General features: G+C 44.8%; 1 protein-coding gene across 1 annotated transcript in view; it reads right to left on the reverse strand.

The window, feature by feature from the left end:
- syt17 (synaptotagmin XVII) overlaps positions 1 to 25,293 on the reverse strand; it is a 90,532-nt gene that overhangs the window by 21,851 nt on the left and 43,388 nt on the right. The window contains exons 5-7 of the mRNA XM_086000821.1: positions 17,313 to 17,935; positions 12,858 to 12,978; positions 12,506 to 12,661 (exon numbers count right to left, since the gene is read on the reverse strand). Coding sequence (XP_085856947.1) covers positions 12,506 to 12,661; positions 12,858 to 12,978; positions 17,313 to 17,935 — 900 coding nt within the window. The remainder of the gene's footprint in view (positions 1 to 12,505; positions 12,662 to 12,857; positions 12,979 to 17,312; positions 17,936 to 25,293) is intronic.

Consider the following 25,293-nt stretch of genomic DNA (forward strand, 5'->3'; position numbering starts at 1 on the left):
AGGCTGCTTTGGGATCTGAGCGACAGACTCATTCAGAGCTTTCAGACCTTCCCTCATGGTGCTCGTCGTAAAGCCATATGAAGTGGATGCACCAAGCACAGAGTTCAGCATCCTCTGTTCAAAGAGGTGTGCTCAGACTGTTAATTCTCCAGCCACGCCAGAAGTGGCTGATTATTCTCTCAGCACCTTTTGGCCTCTCTGAAGACTCTCCTGGTGATATCCCCTCACCAATAGTGCCGTTATCTTCATGGAGGGAACCCTGCTCTATATCACTAACCTGTGAAGTGGGAAACATGTGCTCTGTAGTTTCTGTGCTACAGAGTGCGAGCGGGGTGGGGGGAGGGAAGCTCCTACTGCTATTCATCCCATGAGGCACCAGCACTTGATGACCCACCTGTGAGGAGAGTAAATGCACAGTATGAGTAATGGCCAGCACAAGTAATGGAAATACATTGTTATTGTACTGTCATGGCAGTACCTACTGTGAGGCTGTTATACTTGTCACAGGAGTATTATACTCAGCCCACTGCACATATGTCGGCCTTGTCATACCTGTGTGTGGTTCCAGGACATCCATCTTGGGGGACCTATACCTAGAAAGGTCTTGCACTCAGTCGATTCAACTGAACAGGTTTCCCGGGACAGCATGATGTTTCCTCAGAAACTTTTATCTTTGGTGTCGTGTCGTATGCTAGCTTGGTCTGGAACAAGCAAGAAGTGGAGTTCTAAAAATGGTGCTGATAAAGAAAGCAATACCCTTTTTTGCCTGTATGGGCAAGTCAGGAATAGTACTTCAGATCGACAGGACGTGTGTCATTTATACCTGCTGTGCCAAATCATATATAGGCATACCCATTCACTCCCATCATTACAACCACAAGGCATGACTAACAGTCTGTGCTCACTTATCTATGTAAGGGTTCCGTCTCCATTTTCTGAAACACACCTGCCTTTATTGCACAGTGTGTGCTTTACTACAAAAATCCCTATAAAAAAATTTTTTGCTGGTCGCCTGCCAGCACCTCTCCGCGCAGCCGTTCCCCCCCCCACCCCGAGTTGTGCCGGCTGTCTCCCAAGAGCCCGGCACTTCTCCTCGGTGCCGGGCTCTTTTGCCGGCACTCGCGATCTTAGATCGCGCTGCAGCAGCCCCCTCCCCTTTAAGAAGGGAAGGCACTGTGGCACGTTGCGCTGCGAAATTCAGTTGCAGCGCCCCAAGAGGGATGCGGGGCACCTCGAGTAGCGCTGCGCTTTCGTTTGGGGCGCTTAGACTGAATTTCCAGCGGGCGCTCGCGACTCCTTCCGGGGCGGTTGGGGCGCCACCGAATTTCTAGGCCAGAGTGTTCACCCGGGTGGTTAGATAATGCCAGACATGCTAGTGACTCCCACAGATCAAAAAAAAAATTCCTGTCCAGTGTCGCGTCTGCAGTACTGTGCCATAATTTACCCTGAATTGTGCTCTCCACAGCAGAGTTAACATCTGAAATCGATACTATACTAGTCAAGTGGTTGATGGTCTACCTTTCAACTGTTTTGACTTCTGTTCTTAAAATGCTGTACTCTTATGTGTCTGCACTGCACAAATGTTATTTGACATACGAAATATTTCTGTGTGCTGCAGTCAAGCTGAACAATTTTGCATGAAAATGTTCTTGTCATAATAAGTACAGTTTTTTTAATCATTTGTAGAGTGACAGGTTACACTAGCTCGTGGTCATGACTGAGCGTACGTCAGTGCATCTGTGTTCTCAATCACCTAACATCTACGAAAGCAATCATTGCTGCCAACAACGATTCCACAAGTACTGTATTTCTACATAAATACGCCTCCTAAATGTTCAAATGCTCAAGAGTTCCGTAGCTTCAATAGGTTTTAAAGTAATATGCTACTTAGTGTCACTAGGTTTATTCAGTGTACTAGCACCAATAGGAAAGGCTCCAATTTTAATATGGTGTGACACTCATTCATCATCTCAAATTGTTTCCCTCCACTCGTGGCGGAGCTGCAACCACCAGCAGTTTATGTCCATCACCAAATACTTTCTCCAGACACAACCTATGGAAGGATCACACTTGTACTGTTGGTGTTTTTCACATGAAGTGAAAAAGTACAAAAATCTCACATCAGTGTTTACTGAAATTCACACTGGGCACACGATTCTTGTTGACATTTAACTTGTTACATATAGGCTGTTGGCTATTTGAATCAATTTTCAACAAGGTAAAGGTTAACCCTCATTTTGCAGTATGATATTGGCTATCAGAGTATACAGTGAAATTGCTATAACCTGCAGCAGACAGGATTTAACAAGTAACAAATAATACCTCATTTTAATAACCAGCAAAAGAAGTTCAACAATATACAGTTAAAAGATCATCATAGACCATAGACTTCCTGTTCCACAAAGCTCCATGCCACAACATCGGATGCATTAACACGGAGTCATCGGGGCAGTTCTGCTTAACTCCCCATCTGATAGGCAAGAACTGACTGAATCATTGCAGGAAGATATGGACAGAATTAAACACAGATCAGAAAAATGGACATTTCTTCAGTGATGAGAAGACAAGTCAACAACTGGCGAGATGTTGCCCATCCAGCTCTATATTAGGTGAAAGTTACAGGCGCTCAGCTGATCTTCAAATTACACTGGGGCAAACAAGGAGTAAAGATGACTGGAAGGGTTGGTAGAATATAGGAATCCTCAAGATCCAATTTTACAGGATATAAAAATCCTGGCCTCAAAGATTCTAAAGGCCTGGAGATGCAAAGCCACCATTATCTGAGTGGGTAGGTTGACCATTATCTGAGTGGGTAGGATTGGAATTTGGGACAAAACATAATGATGCCAAGTCTCTACCCATTTTACTGCCAATTCCAGCCAATTTGGCAGCCGACATAAAATACATCCGTCAATATATGGGTAGCCATATTATGATGACAAGCAAATGAGGGAAATACGTCATTTAATGTATTTCCCATCATTTTGACCCAGCAATGCTGTACACAAGGGACTCCTGTGCATCCCTGGTATTCAGCTTTACTCAGGGCTGGGGGCAATTAAGAAATTAAAAGGTCAGCTTCGGCAATGCAGTTGATTAATTGCATCACTGAAACTGGCATAATGGAGCAGCAGTAATTAAAAACTAGAAAAATGTCAACATGTCCCTTGGACCATCGGGGCCCATTTATGTTGGGACAAGGCACCACAGTGATTTTCCTACCCAACACCTGAGGCAGGCACCACAACTGGCTCTAGCACTCGCCCAAAATATTTAAATGCCCCATACTCTACGATATCACAGGTGCAACCATGGGGCAGGCAGAAGTTCCACCCCATCCTAGATCTGCTCCCAAAAGCCACCGCCACCTCCACCCCCTCAAGAATGTCTGGCTCCTATGCCCACCCAGTAGTGGAATGAAGAAGCCCAGTTTTCATGCTATAATGAAAGCAAAAATTGCCATGCAGACTAGTGGATTGTCTACAACACTAAATAGGTGAGTCTTTGCTATTAGTCCTCGATGAGATTGTAAACCAGGAAGCTATGAAACTTCATCTGCAATCTCGCCTGGACATGCTGTGCACATCCCCAGTACCCAATATGCCAAGCACCTGTCTTTCTTACAGTTGCCACCTAATATGTCCGGGGAAAAAAAGAGGCTAAGTGAGCTCAATGTGTTCTCACTGGATAAAAGACGTGTGTGTGTGTGTGTGTGTGTGTGTAAGGGGTGGGGTGCAATCGGTGGGGAGGGGGTGGAATTCATTCAGATTTCAAAATTATAAAAATCAATGGGCTGGATGTGGGGAAGGTGTGTAATCAGATGAAGGGAAGTTAGGGACGTGATTCTACTCTAAAAAAACTGCATTCTAATTTAACTGAAAAGGAGAGAGAAAACATGGGAGGAGGATTTCATGTTCAAAGTGCTCCCCTTTTTACTGAAGAAAATTATACTTTTAACAGATATTTCTTCAATTTTTCTTAAAAAAATATTTTTTTCATTGCTGAATGGAGACCCCACTGAGTAGGACTTTGATCCCTGCTAGCCCTTGCTGCGGGTTGGGACACTTGCATTTCCAGCGTGTGACATGGTGTCGCAGGCTGATATCAGCAGCTCTGATGCTGATCTGAAAGGAAGCACTCTGCTGTTTGCAATGGAGCCACTTTGTGGTCTGCACAGCTCAGCTATTCATTGCATAAACTTGCTGAACTAAAGGGGGAACAATTTTACTTTATGTTCAGTAAATTTTTGAAGTGCAGCCATTTTTCACATTCATGCCAGTTGATAAAATGTTCATAGTCTGCTCATGCTGCTCAATACCTCCTTTATTCCATTTAGGGAAATCCTAACCTGTTTATTTTGTCGATTCAGCGACAATACGTTTCTATTCATCATACTTCAACATTATTTCCAACTAACTCTTTTCAAAATCTTTTGACTAGCCTTATTTTAATTGATGAATAAATAGAACAATGTTTGATCTAGACAAAGACTTTTTTTTATCAAGCATTTACCCACAGCAAATATAGGATTACAACCAACGCAAAAATGGAATTTAGTGATCAGCACAAATCAGGGCCTGGGCGTGCCAACATCCTACTTGACATTGTAAAAGAATCAAAGACTTTAGCACTGAATCTGTGACATGAACTATGCTCCTAGATTTTGTATATATTTCCTACACTACGTAATATTTCATAAATAATAAAATGGATTGCTGTCACAAATGCGAAAGATCCAAAATGATAGTAAGTTAAAAACATGCATTTTTAAAATATAAAGTATGAGTGCTCCTGCACCCAGTAATTTATTCCTTGTCGCTGAGAAATTGGCAGCTTTATATCTGTTGGCACCAACAATTTACAATATGCATATTTAAATACTGAATACTGATGAGATCGTAAAAGGAATTGGCCTTCAGAAGATATTGAGTTCAACAGCATGAGAGAGTTAATTTAACATCAGGAGCTACAATCATTAATGCTTAGCAATCTTAGCCTAATTATGCAATGTGATGTTATCATAGCAACACTAAGTGTAATTACATCAAACTTCTTTGTCGACTATTTTAACAAAGACATCAACCTGTTTAAGACATAGGCACATCAGAGAATTTTTGACGCAATGCACCTCTGCTGCAGAGTACTTGAATCAGTGATGTTTCCCAAATACTTGTCCATCGTTGTGTGCAAAATGGCCGCAACAATTTGGATGTTTCACTGGTGCTCCAATAGTCTCTTGTTGAAGATGAGTCTACTGACTGCCATATCTCTGTTTACGCCATGGGTCTGGGATATCTGTGACCGTTCAGTGACTTATCCAATGCACCCTAACCTCTGGAGGTACTGCATCCTCTATACTTAGTGATTGCTCAGATGCTGGTGGTACAATAAATCGTGATGGTGGAAGTATCTCTGAATCTGCACTGATGCCTGGAATAGTTGTGTTGGACATATGCATAGTTTCTGGTGGAGTGTGTGGTGTAGTAGTGCTTTCCAGGTTCTTTGGTAAAGAAACAAAAAGGATAGATATAAGTAAGGAACCATTGAGGTGGTAAGTCACAGTCAGAAGTATTTCTAAGGTGTAAGCACTGAAAGGCAGTTAATGTTGCATTTAAAGCAAGCTTTATCATAGATATTGGGGGCGAAATTCGGAAAAGTTTGAGATTTAGCGCAAGGCGCTAATGAATCTCTCTGCACGCAAAATTCAGTGTCATCGCTCAAAGAAAGGATGGGAGCGCTAAATCAAATGCTAACGGCCCAACTCAGTGGCGTTAGACTCAAAGCACTAAGCAATTTCAGGTGCAGTCTAATTGCTAGTTATCACTGCCACAGGCTCTTTCCAGTTCTTAAAGGGGAGGTTCATTGATGCTGCAAAAACTCATTTTCAGCATTGCTGGTTATGCAACTGTCTCAGCAAGCAGCAGAAGACCAAGGAGAAGGAACCGGACCACTGAAGGAGGTGTCATTATGGCAGATCAATGGCCCAGGGAGAGAGTTTGCAGATTCTGCGACCAAGCATTGGAGGCTTTGGTCTTCACTGTGGAGAGACGGAGGGCGGTGCTGTACCTGGCAAGTGGCAGGAGGCCCTCGTCACAAGTCTTCCGCACCTTATGGAGGGAGGTAACCCAGCAGGTCTCTGGGAGCACTGTGGTCCCCAGAGCCACACACAGTGCAGGAAGAAACTAAACGACCTCATTCAGGTGGTCAGGGTGAGTCAATGCTTCAACAAATGCTACATACCACCATCTGAACCTCAGTCTGCATACACTGCCCAAAGCACCACAGCCCCAGCACTCACCAACCAACAGTCTCTACCTACCAACACTCACACCCACATCTTACACCTTGCACACAATGACAGCTATTCAACTATGGCAAGCACATTTCCCAAACACATTGCTCGACACTCATGCACTTTCCTTTCTCTTGCAGGCCAAGGTCGCTCACAACAGGAGGGAACAGGAGCGCACAGGTGGAGGACAATCTGACACCCAACCACTTTCTGAGCTGGAGGAAAGAATGCTGCAAATCATTGGGTGCCAAGGTGGTGGGCACTATGGCAACCGGCGACGTTGACCCCCATGGGGACAACAATGGTATGTTCATCCCTACTCCTTCTCACATCCCACTTCCCCCTCACCCACAAGCCTTTTCCACTTTCCAGCTAATCATGCTGTATGCATGCCTTTCTCCCTTCCTGCCCCCCTCCCCTCACCTTAACCCAACTCTTGTGCCTTTATGCTTTCAGATAATGAGCAAGCAGCTGAGCAGCCTGTCCCTGAGGGCACCGTAGAGAGCGAGATGGAAGAAGAGAAGGATGAAGAACACACCGTGTCACTGCATGTCTCACCCACGGGCACCAGCTCAGATACTGCCACTACGCGATCTTTAGAGGCTAGCATAGTAGCGGGATCTGCACAGCGTGAGGCACTGGGGACAAGCGGGCTGCAGCAAGGCCAGGGGGAAAGGGTAGCTCGGGTGTCAGCTCCCCGGAGGGCGAGTACTGCTGCACAGGACTCAGATGAGGACCCCGATGGGGAGGCCTTTAGAAGAAGGGTGATGGGCATGCACACCGAGATGATAGGTGCAATGGCAAGGGTGCCCGAGAGCCTCTTGGCAATTCTAAGGAGCATGGAGGAGTCCACCACCAACATTGTACAGAGCTCTGCGCACACCATGGAGCCCATCATTTCCAGTCTGCAAAGCATGGTAGACTCCCAGAGAGACCATGGCGACCCAGACCTGAGGCTGCGTGTGATGGCCGATGTCGCAGCTTCCATTGCAGCACAGGTGGAAGCCACGCAACGTCTTAGTGCTGTACTGTAGTCTATGCTTGATGCAATCAATTCTCAGACTGAACTCAAGCAGTCTCAGCTTGATGCCGTGTGGTGAAGGTACTCCCAACAGTGCTGTTAGGGACGGAGTTCCAGGATTTTGACCCAGCGACGATGAAGGAACGGCGATATACTTCCAAGTCGGGTTGGTGTGTGACTTGGAGGGGAATTGGAGGTGGTGCTGTTCCCATGTGCCTGCTGCCCTTGTCCTTCTAGGTGGTACAGTTTGCGGGTTTGGGAGGTACTGCCAACGAAGCCTTGGCGAGTTGCTGTAGTGCATCTTGTAGATGGTACACACTGCAGCCACGGTACGCCGGTGGTGGAGGGAGTGAATATTTAAGGTGGTGGATGGGGTGCCAATCAAGTGGGCTGCTTTGTCTTGGATGGTGTCGAACTTCTTGAGTGTTGTTGGAGCTGCACTCATCCAGGCAAGTGGAAAGTATTCCATCACACTCCTTACTTGGGCCTTGTAGATGGTGGAAAGGCTTTGGGGAGTCAGGAGGTGAGACACTCGCCGCAGAATACCCAGCTTCTGACCTGCTCTTGTTGCCACAGTATTTATGTGGCTGGTCCAGTTAAGTTTCTGGTCAATGGTGACCCCCAGGATATTGATGGTGGGGGATTCGGCGATGGTAATGCTGTTGAATGTCAAGGGGCGGTGGTTAGACTCTCGCTTGTTGGAGATAGTCATTGCCTGGCACTTGTGTGGCGTGAATGTTATCTGCCACTTATCAGCCCAAGCCTGAATGTTGTGCAGGTCTTGCTGCATGCGGGCATGGACTGCTTCATTATCTGAGGAGTTGCGAATGCCACTGAACACTGTGCAGTCATCAGCGAACATCCCCACTTCTGACCTTATGTTGGCGGGAAGGTCATTGATGAAGCAGCTGGGCCTAGGGCACTGCCCTGAGGAACACCTGCAGCGATGTCCTGGGGCGGTGATGATTGACCTCCAACCACCACAACCATCTTCCTTTGTGCTAGATATGACTCCAGCCAGTGGAGATGACAGCATTCCTGATCCCACCACTGGCACTCCACCATTGCCCTTGTCGCTGCCGGTCATCCAGCCAGCCCAGACTACTGCCGCCCATGCAGAGTTGGTACAGTCTACACCCTGGCCTTCCAGGCTCAGAGCTGGTCGAGTCCGTCCTGCAAGGCCATCTGAAGTCTCCCGCACGGACACTCAGCAACCTTCCACCACCAGCCCTGCTGCAGCCACTGGGCCAACACTTCGTAGGAGCACTAGAGTAGGCAAAGGCACCGTAACGAGAGGCACTAAGGGATTGCACAAGAGTGAATAGCTAATATTGTTGTTGTAAATATGTGTTCACTGATTATTGATAAATTTATTAATTGGCTTTGGATGATTTTGTGGTGTCTCTTATTACAGCTTTGTGCTGTGATATGGCCTGTGACAGGGATGGAATGATGGGGATCAGGTGAGCAATGGGGATCTGGAGTTTAATTTACTGGAACCGCACTCTTTTGAGGCGGTCACGGACCGCCCTTCCGGAAGGCCGATTGAGTGGCTGCCTCCTCCCTCGCTCCTGTTCCTCCTCCTAGTGATCCTCTTCCTCCTCCTTGTCTTCCTTTCCCTCTTCCTCCTCCTGAGGTGGTCCCACAATCCCTGGTGGCAAGGGCTGGGCCCTCATGATGGCCAAGTTGTGGAGCATGCAGCAGATCAAGACAAAATGGGACATCCACTCTGGTGTGTACTGGAGGACTCCTCCTGAGCGGTCAAGGCAGCGGAACCATTGCTTGAGCACCCCGATGCTCTGCTCGATGATGTTCCTGGTGGCAGCATGGCTCTCATTATATGAGTGCTGAACAGAAGTGCTGGGGTTGCGGAGGGGAGTCATGAGCCAGGTGGAGAGCAGATAGCCCTCGTCTCCGACCAGCCATCTGCAAGCTTGATGTGGTGGCTGGAAGAGTGCTGGCACAGCGGTCTGGCGCAGGATGAAGGCACCATGGCTGCTGCCAGGTTAGCAGGCATTCACATTGAGGATTCGCTCTCTGTGGTCACACACCAACTGCACATTAAGTGAGTGGTAGCCTTTGCGGTTACGGAAGATCTCAGGATTGTTATGCAGTGCCCGCAAACCCACGTGGGTGCAGTCAATGGTGCCCTGCATCATGGGGAATCCCGCTATCCTGGCAAAGCCACATGTACGTTTGTCCTGCTTCTCTCTGGTAATGGGGAAGGAAATGTAGTCCCTTTTCCTACTGTAGAGATCCTCTGTGACCTCCCGGATGCAGCACTGGATGGTGAACTGTGAGATGTTACCTATATCTCCTGTAGCAAACTGGAAGGAACCTCTGGCGAAGAAATTGAGGGCGACGGTGACCTTGACTGCCACTGAGAGAGCCGTGGTCGACCTGATCTGTGGCTCGAATTCTGGTTGCAGGAGGTGGCAGAGATTGGTGACCATTTCCTTGCTGAAGCAGAGCCTTCTAATGTACTGCTCCTTGCTTAATTGGAGGTGGGAGAAGTGCTCTTGGAATATCCACGGAGGGTAAGGCCTCCTGTTGAGAGCCCTGATGGCCCTCCTCCTCCCTCTGACCACATCTTGTAATCGTTCTCGCTGCCTGCGCTCCCTCTGCAGTAGATCCTGGAGGACGAGGTCAACTGCCAGTACAGCCCCCATTAATGTAACGATGTGTAGCACTTTGAAATTTTGTCAGAATAAATGTAACAAATTTTGAGCAGCCACAACACTCCTGATACTAAAAAACCTTTAAAATGACTCAATTAAACTCTTGCACAATCTCAAACTGACAAGGAAGCAGTGAAACAGCACTAACCTGACAGCTGTGACTGATTTCTTTAAATATCGCCCCTGGACCGCCATCCACCTGCTTCATGCCTCCTCTTCCTGTCGTTGTCAGGGCGAGGTGCTAAGGCAGGGGGCGGTAATCAATTTGGCAGATCGGGCGCTGAGTGAGCATTGCACACTCACTGACATCACGATCTGCCTGGCACTAAAGTCCCAGGCACTAACTGTTTGCCGCGCCACTAAGGGGCGACTGGATTTGGCGTGCAGCGCTGGATTAGCCTCTCCCCGGCGCTACTTCATTAGCATCCCCATAAGTGCCTCCACCAGGCTTAATGGGAGGCGCTAACCAACTGAATTTCTCCCCCAATAAGTTTTCCAACATTTTTTTGTAGGCTGAGTTTAATATCCATTAGGTTGTGGTTGACAATATCACATGGAGGGAAACATACTTACTGGCAGATAGCCCCATTTGGCTTCATTTACCCCCTGCCCAAAGGTCTCTGTATGTTCTGTTAAAATTATTAGATCTTGTCGCCCCTCAACTGGTCAAACGTGGTCATCCTCGGCCGGCAGGGAAAGGAAGGCTATTGTTTTGTGATCTTTCCGACGCCATGGAACATTTTCACTTCTTTCTAGGTTCTTTTTACTGTGGAGATAGCATTCATCCAAATGATGATCTTGTCCCAGGCCTGGATTGTGTGTGGGATTGGGCTCCAGAGCTGAAAACTGCCACCTTCCTGGCCAATACTGCCTGCATAATGAAGCTCTCTTCAGTGTCAATGATGTTGTGGGCTGTACTTCTGAAGTTTCCAATCAACACATCTGGATTACCAGACAAATTTTTTCCCTTATAAAAGAGTCAACAGGATCATTCCCCACTTACTAAAGTGCGAAATTGTGATTATCACGGCTCTGCTCTGATAAAACTCCAGAACGGCAGCTATCTTGCAATTTCTGCATCCCTGGTTGTTCACAAAGTGAGCAATTTACACAAATGATTCTTCTGCTAAGGGCGCTTGACAGATAACAATCATTCCCAACATTGCTCTGTTCTCCTGTTGGTGACATCAGCGACTTACTTAACCAGTTAAAATGCTGCTAATCACTAGGGTGCGTTGATGCAGTCAGGAAAAGTGGAGAGGAGGTGAAACATCATTTAGTTACTGTTGTTTTGGCAAGGAAATAATAGGGTCTGAAGGCATGATTTGCACTGTTGATTCACAGATGCTTTTGTTGGAAAACTTGTACCAGTGAGCAAATTTATAAATGTTAGCTGTGATCTGTATTATAACATTCTTTTTGTATTTCTCTTAGAAACTATTAATTAGGTGCTAGTTGCTGATGGGATATTCAGCCCTTCTAAACGACAAAATCATACTTGTTCTGATTTATTTAAAGATGTATTTTACCACTTACAAAAACACCAAATCAAAATAAACTACAGTAAATATAATGCATGTACACGAGAAGCAACGTCGTATTGAATAATAATACTATAATATATTGCTTTCCAATTTTTCACTTTTTATGCTTATCATATTTCAATAGATAAAATTACATTTCTTTTCAAATGATAATAGGTAGGCTCAATCAGGTGAAGGCACTGCCCAGTGTAGCACTAATCCAGAGGGGATTTCAGGAGAAATTTTTTCACCCAGAGGGTGGTGGGGGTCTGGAACTCACTGCCTGAAAGGGTGGTAGAGGCAGAAATCCTCACCACATTTAAAAAGTGCTTGGATATGCACTTGAAGTGCTGTAACCTACAAGTCTACGGACCAAGAGCTAGAAAGTGGGATTAGGCTGGATAGCTCTTTGTCGGCCGGCACGGACAAGATGGTCCGAATGGCCTCCTTTTGTGCTGTAAATGTCTATGATTCTATATGGGCCTGAAGGTCACAAGTTTCATTCCTGGTTTGCACTGTGTTAGCTGATCTCAGCTAGGGCAGCAGTTGTTGGCTACGATTGACGGCAGCACCCCCTGAGTTAGAAAGGAGATAACTAAAGCACAATTCCTGCACCTGATTATTATCCAGTCATACTCCTGCTGGAAAGCCTGCCCGTATGGATGCCCCTATGCGTGGGCTCAAGTGCAATGCCCTCCATGGTAGAATAGTCAGAATAGTCTGCCACTGCTCACTGTCAAGGCTTATTAAAGAAGGACGGCCATGTGGGGCAAAGCGCTCGAAGACTGCTGGTGCCTGTGGAAGTGTATTTCATCAAAAGTCAATCTTTAAGGAGAGAATGAGAGATATCCAACTAAATAGTTTTCTTTAGTGAAGAAATTGAAGCTTTGGGGGGAAAACTGACAAATGGGTTGATTATTTTTAACCAATTGATGATTTTCATTGAATATTAATGAACTGAGAATCAATGATGAACACTGTGTGGTCTTACCTGTAAACACTAAGCTGATATCTTCCAATTCTTCTGATGGAACTTTGAAACTAAAGGATTCATTGTAGAATGGGTCGATGGTGCCCTTCATGCAAGATGTCTTTTTTGTTTTTACCAGTTTTAATCCATGCACCAGCTGAACTTTAACAAATGGATCTATCAAAGTTTTCAGAAATGCAGCACAAGGTTAACATAGTTATAACCCATAAAGTCTCACATGAAACATATCATCAGCTCTAATTGATAACTTGCTGTATGTGTATTATCTGCTTTACAACAGACTTAAATACCAAATCCTTACCAGTTTATTATACAACAGTCACCGTTAAATATTAATATAACTCTTCTTTACCTGATCCTTGGCACATATCTGTCTGAAGGAGTTGTTTTGCCCTAATAATATCCACATTTAGTCTTCCTGCACTTGGCAAATAATTAAGAGAGATCAATAGTTCCCCTAGTTCAACTTCATTCTATAAGAAAACAGTGTTGAATTAGAATACAGAACATTTATATTAATTGATTTAATAAATAAGCATACACTCACGCCTAGGAACAGCTTGGTTTCATATTTAGGATATGAAACATTTGCATTAACAGATTTTTTTTTTTTTATTCACAGCCACATATTCACTCCCTTGCATATTCATAAGTGACAACGAATATGTTCCTGTTGGAATCAAAGTCACTTGTACGGTTTCCGGCATAACATTTTATCTGGTAACAAGAAGGCAGATCTTCAGCCTCTCACAGAACTGCTAACATGGCTGCTGCTTTGTAAGAGTTTTTTCTTCATTTCAAGATTTCAGCAGCACAGGTTTACAAGCGATGAAATGGTCAGGCTAGCAACCATCTCAGGTCTTTGAGTGAGCTGAATTTTCTTTTATAGGAATTTTGTACATGATTTTTATTTTAAATTTCACAACATTTGGCATGTTTTGTATACCACTATGGAGTTCGGTCTTCCCAATATTTAGTTGCACCGCGCAATTCCACACAAATGAACTGTCATGCATGAACAGGTATCCTTATGAAAGACATAGGAGCCAAAAGTCATCGGCTGCCCCAGAGGCAGCAGGCTGCACAACAGTGCAGCAAGCACTGGAAGCCATTCTCCAGCTGCTCCACAATTATTTAAACAGTAGAATCCAAAAACCACAGCTGGGGTCAGGGCTGTGACCTTACAGAGTGGGTGTCCTGTCTGCTGCACTTTGTTACGTTATTGGGATGTTGGGTGATGATGAGGCTGAATTTATTGTCCATCCTGAGTTTCCCCAGAGAAGGTTGTGGTGAGCCTTCTTCAGTGATTGTTGTTATTTTTGCACATTCTATGTAAAAAAAACAATGCGCATTTATATAGCGCCTTTAATGAAGTAAAACATCCCAAGGTACTTCTCAGGAGCGATATAAAACAACATTTGACACCGAGCCATATAAGAAGATATTAGGACAGGTGACCAAAAGTTTGGTGAAAGAGGTAAGTTTTAAGGAGGGTCTTAAAGGAGAAGAGAGAGGTAGAGAGGCGGAGAGGCTTATGAAGGGAATTCCAGAGCCTAGGGCCCAGGCAGTTGAAGGCAGGGCTGCCAATGGTGGAGCGTTTAAAATTGGGAATGCACAAGAGGCCAGGGTTGGAGGAGCGCAGAGATCTCGGGGGGGTTGTAGGGCTGGAGGGGGTTACAGAGATAGGGAGGGGTGAGGTCATGGAGGGATTGAAAACAAGGATGAGAATTTTAAAATTGAGGCATTGCTGGACCGGGAGCCAATGTAGGTCAGCGAGTACAGGGGTGATAGATGAATGGGACTTGGTGCGAATTAGTAAACAGAGCTTTGTACGAGTTCAAGATTATGGAGGATGGAACATGGGAGGCCAGCCTGGAGAGCGTTGGAATAGTCAAGTTAGAGGTAACAAAGACATGGATGAGGGTTTCAGCAGTGGATGAGCTGAGGCAGGGGTGGTGATGGGTGATGGTACGGAGGTCCAAGTAGGTGATCTTGGTGATGGAGCCCATATGTGGTTGGAAGCTCATCTCAGCGTCAAATACGGCACCAAAGTTGCGAAAAGCCTGGTTCAGCTTCAGACAGTGAGAGGGATAGAATCAGTGGCTGGGGAATGGAGTTTGTGGTGGGGACCAAAGACACTGGCTTCGGTCTTCCCAATGGGGCAGTAATTCCTCCCCAAACGCGTGAGTACGGAAGGGGTACTCACGCGTCTGGCCAGAGGAAATGCCGGTTTTCAGCATGCACAGCGCATGCGCTGAAAACCGGCATTTCCTCTCTTCTAACCCAAGAGGTGAAGAGGCTAGCGCGTGTGCTGTAGGGGGCAGCGCGTGCGTTTTGGATTTCCTCTGTTTTGGGGGATTTGCGCATGTGTAAAGGCCTCCGGTCTTTACGCTTGTAAAAAGCACACGTAATTATTTATTTTTACAGGTAAGTGGTGTTTTAGTGCAATTTAGAATTTTTTTTTCCCCCACAGGTTTATTATTTTAAAGAATCTACAATAAGGCAAGTTTAGTTTTAGACCCTTTTTATTAAAAATTTATTTTTTTCAAAAAAAAAAATTGTTTAAATTATTTTTTTTAACTTATTTATACTTAACTTAATGATTGAGATGTTTTTTTAAAATTTTATTTAAAGTTTAAGTAGTGTTTTGGGGTGCAGTACTTCTCATGAGTTTGACAGTTCTAACTCTCAAACTTATGAATGAAGTTTCCCCTCCCCTGATTGGCTGAACAGTGCTCACCTGATCCCAGCTGGCACATCGCACTAACTACGCCGTTGGGTCAGGTTAGCACAGCGCGCCGACATCAGAACCGGGCCACTGACAGGAAATCCACTGCGGGCCAGGTTTCAGATGTCGGCGCGTCGGGTAAGTGCACATCGGGGGCTTGCAAGCCCCCGACACCAAGTTCTGGGCCAATATTTAGTTGGAGGAAATTTCTGCTCATCCAGAACTGGATGTCGGATAAGCAGCATAAAAAATCAGAGTGGAGAGATCAAGAGAGGTGTTGGGCAGGTAGAGCAGGTTGGTCAGCATACACGTGGAACCTGATGTTGTGTTTTCGGATGTCACCAAGGGGCAGCATGTACATGAGAAATAGAAGGGGGCCAAGGATAGATCCTTGGGGGACTCCGCAGGTAACAGTGCGGGAGTGAAAACAGAAGCCAATGCAGCTGATTCTCTGGCTACGACTGGAGAGATAAGAATGGAACCGGGAGAGGGCAGTCCCACCTAGCTGGATGACTAATTAGGAGCAGGAGCAGGTCACCCAGCCACAGGAGCAGGCTCGAGGGGCCGGGTGGCGTACTCCTGCTCCTAATTCGTATGTTCGTTGGAGGAGGATGGTGTGGTCAACCTTGCCAAAGGCTGCAGATCGGTCGAGAAGGATGAGGAGGGATAGTTTACCACAGTCAGTCACATAGGGTGTCATTTGTGACTTTGATCAGTGCCATTTCATTGCTGTGGCAGGGGCGCAAACCTGATTGGAGAGGTTCAAACATGGAGTTGCAGGAAAGGTGGGCACGGATTTGGGAGGTGGCAACATGTTCAAGGACTTTGGAAAGGAAAGGGAGGTTGGAGACGGGGTGATAGTTTGCAAGGACAGAAGGATCAAGAGGTTTTTTTTAGGGCATTTGACCCAACTTGGTCCATGCTGATGTTTTTGCTCCACATGAGCCTCCTACCATCCTTCTTCATCTAACCTTATCAGCATAACCTTCTATTCCTTTCTCCCTCATGTGTTTATCTAGATTCCTCTTAAATGTATCTATGATGCATCTTTATTTTTACAATGAAGGTTTAGCCACTTAGTGGGGGACTAAAGTCACGGGTAGGCCAAGCCAGGCAAGGATGCCAGGTTCCTTTCCTTGATGAACATTTGTGAACCAAGGTGGATTTTTATAACGTAACAGCAGCTTTCTTAGTGATTCGTTTTGCTGCTAGCCCACAAATGACAAGATTTATTGAAGTCACTTTCACAGTTCGCCATGGCGAGTTTTTAAGTTCTCAATATTTGGTTTGCTAGTCCAGCGCCATAACTGCAGGGTCACGCCCAGTTACAGCAAATTGGAAGAATGAAAACTCATTTCTTGTGTATCAAGTATCATCAATAGACATGAGTGCATTATTCTGCGCTTGTGTGCAATATCAAAAAACATACTTGAAGCATTATTTCAAGTATCACATATTTCAAAAACCTCTTGAAAGTAACAAATTGAATAAAATGTTGGTGGCTTCCACAGAGAACTGTTTTATCAATATTATTAGTCATAGCCTCGCAGTGGGAGTGAAAGAAACTCACCATTTGTTAGAGGACGTTATACTATAAATAGCCACACGTAAGCCTGGATCTTCTGCTCAGCCATTACGCGGTGCAGCAGGGCTTCCGGCACCACAAGGATGTGGCCCTTGCGCCAGCCAAGCGAGGAGAGGTTAATTAAATAATTTTGGTAACCTGCTAGACTCTGCAAAGGAATCTGCCTGGGAGCAGTTGGAGAATGGCTGCGGTGGGACTCGGAGGCTAGACACAGCATTGCGTGGCCAGTGGACTCTGAGACAGCTGACGAGGGGGAGAATTATTTTTACATTTTTCATACTCATGGCGTTGGGCAGTTAAACCAACTACTCAAAATCAATTCAACTCCCTTCAAGAGATTTAACTTTATATTCCCCCTCTGCTGCCCATAGCAACACTGGACACTAGGGATGCAGAGGGGTCACTGATCCCCAATGGTATTAAAGTGCCAATGACAGGGAATACATTGAAACGCAAGTGGAAATCAAAGCCATAGAATGTAATTTATATTTTACCTGAGAGCTTGGAATTAGTGCTTTCCACCAATGTCCACCTTTTACAAGGTCAACTTCATTTAAGGACATTGCAACTTTTCCAATTACACAATGACGTGAAAACTTATCAAAGTCAACAACTGTTAAAAGGAGAGTCCTTCTTTGAGCTTCTAAGAATGGGATTTCAAATGTATATCGCTCCTCAAAAACTGGATTCTGGGTTTTGCGTTTAACACCCGTTTGCCTGGAGTTCTTTTGATCTGGTAAGAGACACATCTTAACGTATGGATTTGAATGAGCCATATCTTGTCTGGAACCATCATACGAGATTGGGGGAGGGAGATCTCTGGCTTCAATCACTCGCACTATCAAGTAATTATGTAGGAGATCATACTGAGTGCTGAAATGGAGCATGCCAAGCTGATATTTGGACAGAATCTCTTCATCAGTCAAAGAGTCTACATCATCACTGTTCGAATCAACAGAGTAGAGCCTAGGCTCGAATTTTCGGAAGTAGTCCTCAGGCATGTAAGGTTTTCGGAATACCTTTGGTTGAACTATTTCTTTCTTAGATCCTATTGCCCAAAACTCAATAGGTTTGATATCAACTAATGGGGAGCTTGGTCGTCTGATGGCTTCTAGATCTGCAAAATTGGGAATTCAAACAAGAAAAATGAGTAATGTTAAAGAAAAGCAAACTATTGGAACTGAGAAAATATGTGTCTTGGTGTGGTAAATAAACTGTCTACAAATTCGTCCAACTGTTCATTGACATCCACATTCCTAGTTTTGAGATTTTCATTTGCCCGGAATTGGCTGAAAATTGTGCCATTTAAATGATGCACCTATGACATACGCCATTATTCTAGTGCAGAAGTTCCAAGGATTTATGGCGCAAGTTGCTTATGCCATTATTTACATCACACCATAATTTCCTGGGACTTTTATGCCGCTCTATTAATACCTCTCACCGGAAACAGCTAGAAGGTAATTATCATAGCGCCGCCCCCATTATAATCAACAGCGATCATGAATTTGATGCATTTATGCCATTCTTAGTGCCGCTGCCACTTAAGACTGAAAAATAATGGTGCTGAAGACCAGGCAGCGGCACAGTTTATGAACTTATATTTGAGGAAGCAGGTTGTTTTGCTTCCCAGGCTTTGGGAGTCTTTGCAGAGCTTGGCACAGGCCACACACAAACTCTTGCCTATTGACCCAAATTAGCAGGTAATTAACATTATTGGGAAACAATCTAAGCAATACAAAGCTCTCGACTTGGGAAGTAGCCTGATCCTTTGTAAGATATATTCACGTCTCCTAATTCCAAGAATCCAAGAGAAACCCTGATCACAGTCAATTTTATACTAGCAGCCACTTAAAACCCTGCCCTTAAAAAGAGACTGTAGCCATATGTTACATGACCTAACGCACAGATGAAGATACCTGCAATTAAAAGTTGGCATAGATAAATAATTGTTTTCATTATAGTTTTAAAAAATCTGTTGATATTCATTCTGGTGTGCATCCAAATTCAAGAAAACAACACAAACATATGTAATATCTAAATGAATACAGATACAAAATACCTTAGTAACAAAATGTCTCTTTAAAATGTTATCCACAGCTAAATTTAAGCATATATTTCTAATTACTATAGCTGAAGATATGAGGTTGGAATGAAATTGTTAGTCTGTTAACTATATGGTCCTTTCGATCAACGGTAAATTAGCTTTAACAAAGCCTGTATAGCAAGCAGGCATAAATAAGACAGATCAACCTCTCCATATTGCCTTTTCCATTGTCAATGCTGGTGCTGTGAAGCTGAAACAGTTCAGCTGCTTTTGACAGCCCAGTGAGCCATTGACCAAGGGATAGCTTCTAACATCACAGACCACCAACTGCTTGGTCTTAGGGGCTCCAATATGCCAGAACATTGTAAAACCATTTCGATAAACACATTGCCTTACTTTACGTAGTTTAGTCTCATTTTGTATCATGTTTAGGAAAAAAATACATTTTTTTAGGCATTGCCATTGAGTTGAAAGATAAGTTGCAGTATTAGCGGCGGGATCATTGCATAGGCCAATGCCCGCGCCGCTTCTGATTCACCACTATCTCACTGTGGTATATTCTAATCAGTTCTCCAGCAATTGTTGATGTTAATTTTTCACTGGAGGAGGAGCACAACAGTCTAAATTATGGCGTTCGTCACCAATATTGCCATTGCAGCAATTAATTTTACAGTTTTTTCCTATAATAAAGTACATATTTAATACTGTATTTTTGCGATTGCAAATCATTTGGCAGTTCTTTAAGTCCATTTGAAAATTCCTCATTCAAATTGAATGTTGTCACATATTCGTAGGATAACACACAGTTGCTGTGTCGAGCAAGGCATTAATATACCCAAGGCAGCATAAGCCATGAGAGCTCTGGTGGTGTTACCACTGTAGAATGCAGTCAGAGTCTGGCTTTGCTTGCAATATATGGAAAGATAAAGACATCTAACCTTTTATTGTGATTAATCGATACTTTTTCATTTCTGTTTCTTCCTTGCTAATGGGGTGTCATAACATACAAAGACTTGTGCACTTCTGTACTGTTTGACTAGGCCACAATTGATTTTGCACCAGGAAATTACACCACAAACGATAATCAGCGTTTATTAGAATCATAGAATGGTTACAGCACAGAAGGACGCCATTCAGCCCATGCCAGCTCTCTGCAAGAGCACTTTAGCAAGTCCCGCTCCCCCGCCCTTTCCCCATAGCCCTGCAATTTTTTTTCCTTTAGCTACTTATCCAATTTCCTTTTGAAAGCCATGATTGAGTCTGCCTCCACCACCCTTTCAAGCAGTGCATTCCAGATCCTAACCACTCGCTGCGTAAAAAAGGTTTTCCTCATGCCGCCTTTGGTTCTTTTGCCAATCAACTTAACTCTGTGTCCTCTGGTTCTCAACCCTGCTGCCAATGGGAACAGTATCTTTCTATCTACTCTGCCTAGACCCCTCATGATTTTGAACACCTTTATCAAATTTCCTCTTAATCTTCTCTGCTCTAAGGAGAACAACCCTAGCTTCTCTAGTCTATCCATGTAACTGAAGTCCCTCATCCCTGGAATCATTCTCGTAAATCTTTTCTTCACTCTCTCTAAGGCCTTCACATCCTTCCTAAACTGCAGTGCTCAGAATTGGACACAATACTTCAGTTGAGGCCGAACCAGTGTTTTATAAAGATTCATCATAACTTCCTTGCTTTTGTACTCTATGCCTCTATTTATGAAGCCCAGTATCCCGTATGCTTATTTAACCACTTTCTCAACCTGCCCTATATCTTCAATGATTTATGCACATATACCCCCAGGTCTCTGTTCATGCACCCCTTTAGGATTGTGCCCTTTAGTTTATATTGCCTCTCCTCGTTCTTCCTACCAAAATGTATCACTTCACACTTTTCTGCATTAAATTTCATCTGCCACAAGCCCACCCATTTCACCAGCCTGTCTATGTCTTCATGAAGTCTATCACTATCCTCCTCACTGTTCACTATATATCCAAGTTTTGTGTCATCTGGAAATTTTGAAATTGTGCCCTGTACTCCCAAGTTCAAGTCATTAATATATAACAAGAAAAGCAGTGGTCCCAGTACCGACCCCTGGGGAACACCACTGTGAACCGAGAGTAGTGGTGAACGGTTGTTTTTCGGACTGGAGGGAGGTATACAGTGGTGTTCCCCAGGGGTCGGTGCTGGGACCACTGCTTTTCTTGCTATATATTAATGACTTGAACTTGGGGGTACAGGGCACAATTTCAAAATTTCCAGATGACACTAAATTGGAGGCATAGTGAACAGTGAGGAGGATAGTGATAGACTTCAAGAAGACACAGACAGGCTGGCGAAATGGGCGGACACGTGGCAGATGAAATTTAACGCAGAAAAGAGCAAAGTGATACATTTTGGTAGGAAGAACAAGGAGAGGCAATATAAAATAAAGGGTACAATCCTAAAGTGGGTGCATCAACAGAGAGACCGTATATGTGCACAAATCATTGAAGGTGAGAAAGCAGTTAAAAAAAGCATGTGGGATACTGGGCTTCATAAATGGAGGCATAGGGTTGGATTTTGTCAATAGGGACGTGATGGAGACAGGACTCCCACTTTTTGGGTTGTAGTCCCGCCTCCATTATTTTGTGGCCAATCCACGCGATTTTCCCTGATTGACCTTGTTGAGCCCACCCAGCGGGCTCAGCAGGCCAATTAAGGGACACCCAGTTACAGGTGACGTCAGGGATTGACATTACATCTGTCAAGAGCTTTTGACAGATGAAATATCAGCGTTTGACAGCTCTGTGAAGCTGTCAAACACTGACAATCTGACTTCTAGCTTGAGTCCTTCTCCACAGACTCAGTTAGAAATCTCTCCAGAACAGAAAGCAGAATGCTGCAACTTTTGACAGCTCGTGGCCATTCTGCTTTCTGTGCTGGTGAGATGAGGGACTCCAGAGACCTGAAGGGAGGAAAACTGCATTAGTAAGTAAAGGTAAGTAAAATTTATTTAAACACTTTACACACACCAAACACACTTACCTCTGCACTCATGCACCCATCACTCACCTGAACACCGGACATCTCGAACCCTCCAAGCCCTTCAGCCTGACAGTCCGCCTCGCTAACTTGGCGTGGTTTGGAGCCGTTGGGCAGCCCACACTTCAGGGCTAAAAATAGGGATTAGGCCAAAAACTGTCTGTTAACTACCTGTTAACAGGCAGTTAATTGGCACTAATCCCCTTCCCACCTCGGGGAGGCGGCTCCCAGCACAGGTCGGGTACCCGCCTCCTGGGAAATGGGCATGGAGGCAGGTTGGGGGCGGGAAGGGTTCATGACCCCCGATTCTGCAATTTTCCCCCCACTCCCGCCTCCAAACCCGCCTCCACGGGGCTTGGAAATTCGAGCCCATAGAGTACAAAAGCAAGGAAGTTATGATGAATCTTTATAAAACATTGGTTCGGCCTCAACTGGAGTATTGTGTCCAATTCTGGGCACCGCACTTTAGGAAGGATGTGAAGGCCTTTGAGAGGGTGCAGAAAAGATTTAAGAGAATGATTCCAGGGATGAGGGACTTCAGTTACATGGATAAACTAGAGAAGCTGGGGTTGTTCACCTTAGAGCAGAGAAGATTGAGAGATTAGATAGAGGTATTCAAAATCATGAGGAGTCTAGACAGTAGATGGAGAGAAACTGTTCCCATTGGCGGAAACGGTTAAGAACCAGAGGACACAGATTCAAGGTGATTGGCAAAAGAACCAAAGGCGACATGAGGAAAACCTTTTTTTTAACGCAGCGAGTGGTTATGATCTGGAATCCACTGCCTTAAAGGGTGGTGGAGGCAGACTCAATCGTGGCTTTCAAAAGGGAATTGTATAAGTACCTGAAGGAAAGAAATTTGCAGGGCTATGGGGGAAGGGCAGGGGAGTGGGACTAGCTGAAGTGCTCTTGCAGAGAGCCGGCACGGGCTCGATGGGCCGAATGGCCTTCTTCTGTGCTGTAACCATTCTATGATTCTATGTTCAATATTCAGATACAAAAAAATCCTGCACCCCCTTTGTTGTAATTAACCTGTTGTAATTGTTTTTAGGAAATAATGAGAAAACGGTTGCAATTGGTAGCAAAAAAGTAAAATGTGCTTTCAACTGTGTGGTACATAATGCAGCATATTGGAGCTTCAACCCAAAGTGCCATGGAGTGGTGGAGCTCTAATTCCACACATGTCAAATACCCAATCTTAGCCAAGCCACTGTTAGTATGCAATAAGAATAGATCAGATTTCTACACACAGTGGGGCAGGAACACCACAGAGCCACCAGACTGTAACGTCGTGTCTCCTAACGGTCAGTTTCAGAGCAGCTGTTATAGAACAGCTTTGGCAGGGCTCTGCAGCCAGGACAGTTGCCCACCTTCTTAGCCATAGGTGGCATGGGGAGCAAGAAAGTGCTATTGGAGAAACAACCTTAAAAAGAGACAGGATCTGAAAAAAAGAAAAAGTGTTCAGTATTGTTAATGCAAAGTGTAGAAACGTTTCAACAACTTGCATTTAAGTAGCATCTTTAACATAGAAAAATGCCTCATGGTGCTTTACAGAGGAGAAAAGGAGATGCTGAGCTTTTGGGAGTAGGTTAGGAGAGATGAACAAAACCTTGATCAATGAAACTGGTTTCAAAAGGGCTTTAAAAGGTGCAGAAGGAGGCAGAGAAGAAGGGATTCAGGGAGACAGTACCAGAAAGTAGGGCGGAGATAATTGAAAGCTGCACCACCCAAAGGTAAAGTGGAGGAAGGAGCGATGCACAGGAGACCAGAATCAGCAGAAGAAGGTTGCAGAAGCAAGTTGGAGCGAGGTTGTGATGTAGTTTGTAGATGTGGATGAGGAATTTCAGTTTGATCTGTTGGGGAGGGTGAGGGGGATCAGCAGCTGGGTGTAGGGAGCCAGTGTAGGTCAGGGAGAGTTTAGGTTATGAGCCGAATGAGCTGCTGGTACTTAAAGTACTACAGGATATGGATGATGAAGTTTCGACATATTCAGAGTTTGTGCAGCTTGGAGATCAGCAGGCTGGCAAAGAGGGCATTGGGGAACTTGAGTCTAGCATTGGCAAAGGCATGGATTAGGGTTTCCTCAGCAGTGAGGATGAGGTAGGCATGGAGGTGAGCAATGTTGTAGAGGTGGAAGTAAGCAGTCTTGGTGACTGATGAGATTTGGGATTTGGAGCTCAGCTCTGAATCAAACAGAATGCAGAGGTTTCATACAGCCTGGTTCATCCCGAGTAAATAGCTAGGGAGGGGACAAGATTCAATGGCAAGGATGCAGAGTTCTTTGGCATGTTCCAAAAACAATGGCTTCAGTATTCTCAACATTCAATTGGAGAAAATTCTGACCCATCTGTGAAAAGTATCAGACAGGCAATCTCACAGTACATTCGAGCTTCAGAAGACTCTGGTGCGATGACTGCAATCTGTCTATAACATATTGCTAGTAATTATGGAATAATGTGTTGATCGACAGAAGCACACTGACTGCTAAGTTTCTGTTTCCCTAAGATATCACAAAGCTGAGTCATAAACTTCTTGATGTGTTGTCATCAATAACAGGCCATGCTTTTGTAGCCATACAACTACATAAAGAGGGTTATATCTGCATCAGCCTTTCCTTCACTGAAAGTGCACTAGAGCCTCCTGCTAGCTCACTGGACAAATGCATCATGTGGTGCAGTACTGAGCCACACAGGCCAGTAAGATACAAGTTGAAGTCCTTTTTGCGGGCTCTTAGTTGATTTCATCTGGAGTGGCAGGGTAATGAAGGGTTGATTATAATTGGCATTTTCAAACTAAAGACAGGAAAAATCAGCCATGATTCCCTGTCCTGATTATTATCCAGTGGCTCCTGATTGAAGGATGTTGGTTGAGGACTTGACTGTGATGCTATCATACTTGAATAACCTGGCAACACTCAGTGTGGAGGCTCACACATGAAGAATAGCCACTGGATTAGCTGCTGGCACTCATACAACTGTATCCTAGCATGAGCCACCGGGCTCAGAAGCAAGGACAAAACTGGGGAGAAAAAAGGGCACCAGAGGACCTATAAAATATGACAATTGCTTTTATGATTAACTTTCCTTCAGCTAGTAATTGTATTTCGTCAAAGTTTGCCAAAATGGAGGGCTCAACAAATGGAGAACGAGCAGTCTAAGAGACAATAACCAAGGCTGAACATAGAACTCTTAATTTTGCGAATCTGGCAGAAGCAGGATTGCACCCACCTTTGTACCAGTACATCCATGCCAGCAGCGAAGAGGACTGGCCCTCGTCAAATTTTGCGAGGTAAATCCCTCCCCTCATTCAAATAGGCTCCTATATGCACGGTCAGGTAGACTATGGCCTAGATTTTTGGTGTGCCGTGAGGTGGGCTTTTAGGCGGGCGGGGGGCAAAAATCCCAAATTCGGGGGTC

Source organism: Somniosus microcephalus, chromosome 11, assembly GCF_052327205.1.
Source record: "Somniosus microcephalus isolate GS21.2 chromosome 11, FLI_Smic_1.0, whole genome shotgun sequence".
In the NCBI taxonomy this organism is placed as follows: domain Eukaryota; kingdom Metazoa; phylum Chordata; class Chondrichthyes; order Squaliformes; family Somniosidae; genus Somniosus; species Somniosus microcephalus.